Genomic DNA, 7500 nt, shown 5'->3' with positions numbered 1-7500 from the left:
ATGGAAATGTCACAATCATGGAACTTTGTAATGTAAAAGTATAAGAACTGTAAAAACTTTCAGTTCTTTCCAGAAAAAAGTCTTCAGAGATATTCCATTTTTTTTGTGATTTTACATCATTTTGTGTCTTCTGAGTACCATGTGTCTTGTGACGTCACAAGTTGTCTAATTTGCATAAATCAAAATCTTGATTAACTCTGCAACCAAGAGAGCTATCACAATAAAATAAACGCCATTCTTCATCATTTTCAAAGCTCTTTCGAACAAGCTAATAAAAAATTTTGTGTGCACTTTAATGCAGAAATGCCCAGTTTCCAACTTTCTGATGAGAACCTCATTTCTCTGTATCAAAAGTACAGTAGATGTCTCATTTTCACATGGACTTTGAAATAATACTACATGTATTATTGTAGAATGGGAATGACCAACAAGTTGTGAGAATGTAAAGTGATTTTTTAATATGTGTATACATTATTTCTCAGTTGCTGAATTCCCTGCATATTGTTGCTGAGTACAGTCTGCCGTCACTGCTCAAAACTCTCTTTAAGTGGTATGAGAAACAGGTTAGAATTGAAACTGCTCCCTTGACATTCTGAGGTTCCAAGGCTTCTGGTAGATATATATCACGTTTTTTATTCAGTTTTTTGCTAACTGGTGCAGTAAAATACATTTACCTCAGTCACACTAGTCGATACGTAAGAATTTTCATTTAGATTGTTTTTTTCATCTGATCAGGAAGAGAGTCGAGACAAGTATTGTTTGTTAAAAAGTTCCCCAGTACAAGGCTTTTGAAGATTTAATGTTCCATAGCAATTGAGTGAAGAGTTTCTTCATGTCACTTTCACTATACATGTACTTTCTTTACAGCAAAACAAATTTGATGATGCTGATGGACAAAAAGGGAAAGTCAACATCACACGTCCAAAGGGGTAAATTTCCGAAGAGTATAGATATATTTTTTTTTACTAAAAACTGAACTACGGATATCATTTTTGTTGGCTCGCCGGACACAGGCCATCAGTTCACATACCTGTTCTACCTAATACGGTCAAAGAACATGTCAGCAATATTAAAGCAACATTTTTTGCAGCTCTGAGAAAAAATGGCCTACAAAAGCTGTTTTGGATGGGAATTGACTGAGGCAGAAATCGATGCTTCAGTGGAAGAATTGTTGGTCCTGGGGTTTTTAATAAAACAATTATTAGAGCTACATGTACTCGGGCTTGCTGGATGTAAAATGGTTATGACCAACTCTGCACTACGCGCGAATGTTATCTATCACTTCCTATCCAATGCGCCCACGTAGTATAATTACGAAATATACAGCTGGCTTCTGACAGATTGCAGGATTTTATATTTCATGAATTGTACATGTATCTTTCACATAAACTCAGTTGATGTTATTTTTGTTAATTAGTGGCAGTGAATCACCAAAGCTTCAGAGTAAGTTCCATGTTAACAAGGACCACCTTACAGAGAGAAGAGATGTAAGTGCCATTTTAACATCACTATAAAAGTTAGTCATTTTTTCTCTCAAGCTGGGATAAGAGTCAACGGTAAAAGTGAGGAACAACTCCTCTAAAGCGACTGTCAGTCGACTGTTGACTGACTATCGGCCAACAGTTGGCCAAATGTCAGCCGACAATTGTTAAATCTGTTTAGAGGAAATGTCTATCAATGGTTGGCCAACAGGCAGCAGTCTGTTGGTGACCTTTCAGTGATATGTTGGTTAAGTGCCACTTGATATTGTGCTGACCGTTATCTTATCATTTACTCTCAATGATCACAGCTCGAAAAACAGCAAGAGAAAATACATATGCTTATAAATGCTTTATGATTCAATGTTAGTCAAGATGTAGGTATACATGCAAAAATTTTAACTTACTGCAGGGAGTGTCTTATATAGCGAAATGCAAAACATGTTTTCATCGATGTGCAAATCATGCGAAGATTTTGAGGAACAGTGGATAAAATATAATTGTCCTTCAAAATGTAACATTTTAGGTTCCAAATACTTTCAAAATAGTCTGTTGGTAGTGTGTCAGTAACCTGTTGGTTACTTGTTGGTCAACTGTTGACTGGCAGTTCGGTTACAGTCGGTGGAAGGTAGCTCTTACTTCACCAATACCATGAGACCTGTTCATGGGAACTGTTTCTTTCTTATTGTTATTTCCAAAGGGAACAATGCAAATGTTTCATGCCATACTGAGAAAAGTGGCAATGCTGTATTCAGGTTTAAAAATAAAAAAGTAAAGATTGCAGCAAGTTTATTTAATTTTGATAAAGACTTTGGGTCTTACAGAAGTCAGGTAAACCCTTTTACTGGTTAGTTACATTGTAGGTTGAAAGTAAAACCGTGAATCATTGCTGCTTGACAATGTGGGATTGCTCTGTTTCTAAAACAACAACAAGTAGCATGATATCTTTCCTCTTTTTAAATTCATTATTTCATGTACAGGGGAAAACAATCATAACCTTTAAACGTTTTAGCCAAGTACATGTACATGTACGCACAGCAGCGAAAAATCATAAAAATATTAAATTTGCATTAACTGTGATTCCCGGTTTATAAAAAAATAAATTGCACCACTTCGTTGGCCACGCTTTTAACCTCTGTCAAAGCAGAAGTAACAACTTTTCTTAAAATAAAAATTGTAACCAATAAATACCAAACTTCAAGATCCAAAATCAATTATTTTACGCTATTTTGAGAAGGAATGGAGGTCGCCGGCAGTCACATGCAAAGTCATGGATTATGTTGCATGTGAAATCATTTGGAATGCCTTTGAAGCGATTATTTCATTAAAAAAAGAACATTTTTGTGAGAACTTTCATAAACTGTAACCACCAGCAAATTAAAATTTTTAGCCTGCTTATCTGAGTACTCAAAATGCAATAAGCCCGCTGGGCTGGCTGGGTGACCAGGTAATTTTGCTCACTCACCAAAAGCCAAAAATGAAAATGTTAGTCGCCTTAGGCGACTGGGTGCCATTAGAACACAACGTTGTTTGTTCCTTTTGGTCAGGTTTAAGTATATGAGATCACAATAGTAACTGTGCAATTAACGTGTATAATTATGTAACAGGTGACCTCCTCTGTCAGTATAAAAAGTTGATAGTGCCAGGTTTTTTTTATTTTGCATCCATAAGATTTAAGGGAGTGTTAGGAATAATGCTGTTTCAACTGTACATGCAACTCCCGCAAGACTTAACATGTACATGTAAAAGGGGCTTACATGTATGTGCTTTGGCAGTTGTTGAAATAAAAAAAATAGATTAAAGTCATTTGATTCTAATTTTTTCTGACCATTTTCTTACTCCAGTTGTCAAAATCATTAAAAGTAAAGCAAATATTAAGAGGATCCGCCAAAAGAGAACTGAATCTAAAAAGGTTGAAGTCATCTTCACTTCACCAAAGTGTTGTTTCCTGATATTTTTGCTTCATTGCTGTTTTAGCTGGCTGTGGATTTCTTGTTTTGCTTGGTGCTTATTGAGGTCTTAAAACAGGTAAAACTTCTAAGTGTAAATGTTTTTTATGATTTCTTACGTACAATTTAGTTTTACCTTTGAGCATTGTTATTGTTGTCATACTCTGTTTGAAGTGGGAGAATTAATATTCCTCTATGGTCTGATTTTACTGAAACGTTTGTGTACATTGTATTGTGTTTGGCCATTCGAGTTCATTTGTTTTTGCTTCAGCCTTTTGATCCAAAAGTGACCATAAAATTAATTTAGATAACTTGTGCACTGAAGACACTACCTTTTTAAAATTAAATTTTAAATGCCCATAGCTTTTGAGTAGAAGTAGATTTTCCTCCTCATTGAGTGGTGAACTCATTTGGTGTTGGACAGAGTAAAATCTGTCAGTCAAAAAGAAAGAGCCAGTTTTCTGCCATTTTCATCAGACATGTCCAGAAATGCAGGATATGAAGATGCGCATACTGTACGAAAATTTCACAGTGTCCCTTACACCCTTTTCCTTCACTTTCACTTTCACTCTGGGAAATACAGCATACAGTTGTGTCACTCCGACTTTACTCCACCAGTAAACAGAGATAATTAAGATATTACCCCGACTTAAAAGCGACCTTACTCCTGATGCTAACTGTGTTGTTGTAGTTGGCATTTACATTGTACGCGTTCACTAATTTTGCAAGGAAGGTTCGTTATGATTATTGAAAATTAGCGACTGTCTCATGTCATCTCTCAGTGGCTGCATTTTTAAATTACGAGTACATGTACATGCAATTTTGATTCTACAATTTGTTGGATTGGGAAAGAATGAGCTTGTGACTAACAGCAGCTGTTGGAATTTTAATTTTCAGTAAATGGCTCTTCTTACAGTTAGGGTTCCTTTCAGATAATAATTATTTTTGTGGTCTGTTACAGTTTACATGGTCTACTAACTACTTGTTGATTCTTTAATTGATTCAAACTGAGTTATAATGCACCAAGTTTACATGTACTTCAGGCAGTTTCAATACTTGGCAACTCCAAGACTTAATCTTGATTTTAATATTAGATTTAAATGTTAAGTGTAATGATAGCTTTCTCCTTGGTAAGCTCTTAAAAGAAATCAAATGAAACTGTGTCCTCTTGCAGTTGCCCGTCCACCCAGTGGATGATGAGTTTATTCAGTACATCTTGTCGCTGGCATTCAGGCATTTCAAACAAAGAGACAGTATTGCTGCTTCCCCTTCTGCTTCAAACAGTGAAATAATTGCAGCTCTGTATGCTGAGGTCCTTGGTATTCTAGCTCATGCTTGCTTTCTTCCTGTCCGCAAGAGATTTATTGCAGAGTTCAAGGAGCACCAGAATAATACTTCATCATTTGTGAATATTATTTATGGCATGAAATATTTAAGAATTAAGGTTTGTATCATTGATTGATATTTTGTTTGTCTATTATTTTTACCGAACAACCCTGTAAAGAATGTTGTCCATCAGCAATTTGGCTTCAGTTACAGAACTTTATTTCTTTATTTACCGACTTCAATTCCAAAGAGGAAAAATTATAGTACAAAGAAATGATGAAAGAAATGAGAGGATAAGAAGTCCATTTTAAGGACGGTGCCTACTAATTCAAAGGTATTTTGCCCCAGTTTATGATTATGCAGGAAGTGTAGTTCTTAGCAAGTCTTATTGAAATCAAAAAAGAAAATTGGGGGTAACCACGCATTTTTCAAAGATAATTCAAGAACAATATTTGTAAAAAGCTTTAAAATACAAAGCCACGTTTGGCGTTCTTTCTCAAATTAAAGCTTAATTAATTATCTCTGAAAAATGCGTGGTTGCCCCCCAATTTTCTTTTTGGATACCAATATTACTTACTGAGATCTACTTTCTCTGCATAATTCTAAATCGTGCAAAAATATCCCTGTATTGGTAAGCATCACCGATAGGAAATCCAAGTATCTTGAGATGCGCAGAATGTATGCTCAATAACAATAGTAGGCATCGTCCTTAATGGATGAGTGTGACACTCTGTTTTGGTGAAAGCCAATAATAGACCCTCAACCCTATCCAATCATGACTCCTCTGATACTTCTGCTACTCCAAACCAGTGCAACCACTTGTCACATGCCCAACGAACTCCACCACCTTCCCACACACTCTACACTTTGGATCTACATTCTCCTTCTCTATCGTGGCCCCAAAAAAACCTTGTTTGCAAACTCTGCTCCTGAGCAGCAGAAACACACCCCTCCATGTTCTTCCCCAAATACCCAGCTCTAAGTCTTGTCAGCTACTTTACTGACATCCCTCATAAACTTCCCATGCAACCTCTTCATTGCCTTCTCCATCGCTTCTTGTACTTGGCCTTCTTTTCTCCCACTTGCAGCGTCTCCCTAACAACCTTCGACTTGTCACTCGCCTTGACATATTCCAACAGGCCAAGTTTCTTCTCCTTCACACTGATCAATCCCCTCCCACCATCCTTCCTCACTACACTCCCTTTCTTTTGGAATGCCCCAATTACTGTCAACCTCTTCCTTGTCTTCACACCTGTTGCCCTCAGTTCCAAATCACTCCAAAGTAAAATCCCTGCACTGTACCTCACCATACATACATGTATAGCCCATGCATTTATCACTCTCATGAAATTCCCACCGTACAACTTTGGCCTTGCCGCCAGTCGCACCCTTCTTAAATGCTTCTGTTTAACCTTCTCCATAATCTCCTTCTGCATAATGTCTGCACCCTCCAACACACCCAAGTACCTGTAGTTATAACCATTCACAACCTCACACATTACCATCCCGTCACACAATTCCTTCTCAAGGAACGTTCACCCCCTGCTTTTTAGCCTAAATTTATGGATATTGGATGAGTAATAATTTATAAGGTTAACATATCAAGCATGAAATTAATTTTGTCTTTTCACTGGTTACAAAAAGTAAAGGAGACATCCTCAATTTGAGTTTGAGAAAACTGACTCGGTCTAGAGGATGGTTATTCTACAATACCAAAACAGTGCACTTGTCCAGCCCAAAGTCAATCCCAATGTTCCACGGAATTTCCGCTTGTAAACCAGATGCATGCGCATTGTCGCTTAAACGTCATCTCCAATTCGCGATTCGCAGTTTGCAGTTTCGACAATTGCCATACAATGTAACAAATCAAAAGTCGTCTTCGCTTACTCATGCAACTGCAGAGAGGTAATTTATATGCGAAATTGATTGATTTCGCATAACACATTAGTTCCTAACATATGCCAGAAATTTAAGCTTTGATTATTTTCGCGCTACGCGAATCCCGTTTCACAGGAAACGTGACGGGAGGTGGTAACTTACTTTTGAGCAGTACTGTAGAGTAGGGATACTTGTAAAAAAGACAGGGTGTCATTAGTCACACTTAGCTGGTTATTTTGACCATATACTGGGTAAAAATAGCTCGCTACTCTGTACTTTCCTCGTGTGCATGCATAATTGAAACAGTCATCAACATAGCTTATGGTTAGTTTGCTTAATGCATCTTAAAAGTGTACTAGCAGAAATCTAATGGATTGACAATTTTTGTATTTAACAATTTCCTAGTATAAACATCATGATAGAATTCTGCATTAATTTAAGAGCTCTTTAATAATATTTAATATTTACAGCATTAAGAAATTAACATTTCGTAAAGTCCTTATTACTATTTAAGTTTGAATGTGTACATGTAACTGTTCTGGGGTGAATTTTTTTAATCTGCAGTTATTTCCAGTAGAAGAGTTAGAAGAGTCTTTTAATTTCATGAGGGTAAGACTATACACATGTACACTTTTCTGACTGCATGTCCAAAAACAATGAAGCGCAATCCTTAACACAGTTGAACAGTGTGCTATTATGATCCAAGGTTGTAAAGAGTTATGTGGTATTATGGTAAATCAGTTAAATCAAACATAAATGTTTGACCTCTCATGCAAAAATGTTCCTTACAAGTACATTTAGTTTTGAATAAAGTGGCCATTCATAAGCTGTGTATAAAATTGCCATGCAGAAAATTGGTTGCTGTTGAC

The 7500-nt window shown here is 36.5% G+C and overlaps 1 protein-coding gene across 1 annotated transcript in view; it reads left to right on the top strand.

Annotated features, from left to right (window-relative positions):
- The window catches only part of LOC138015716 (protein furry homolog-like), an 81961-nt gene that overhangs the window by 8932 nt on the left and 65529 nt on the right, over positions 1 to 7500 (top strand). Inside the window, exons 4-9 of the mRNA XM_068862827.1 lie at positions 483 to 563; positions 868 to 929; positions 1418 to 1487; positions 3456 to 3506; positions 4602 to 4871; positions 7196 to 7240. Of these exons, the coding sequence (XP_068718928.1) occupies positions 483 to 563; positions 868 to 929; positions 1418 to 1487; positions 3456 to 3506; positions 4602 to 4871; positions 7196 to 7240 (579 nt within the window). The remainder of the gene's footprint in view (positions 1 to 482; positions 564 to 867; positions 930 to 1417; positions 1488 to 3455; positions 3507 to 4601; positions 4872 to 7195; positions 7241 to 7500) is intronic.

Source organism: Montipora capricornis, chromosome 9 (assembly GCF_036669925.1).
Source record: "Montipora capricornis isolate CH-2021 chromosome 9, ASM3666992v2, whole genome shotgun sequence".
Lineage (NCBI taxonomy): Eukaryota > Metazoa > Cnidaria > Anthozoa > Scleractinia > Acroporidae > Montipora > Montipora capricornis.
The sequence above is the reverse complement of the archived record's forward strand: the minus strand, read 5'-3'. Positions and strand labels throughout refer to the sequence as shown.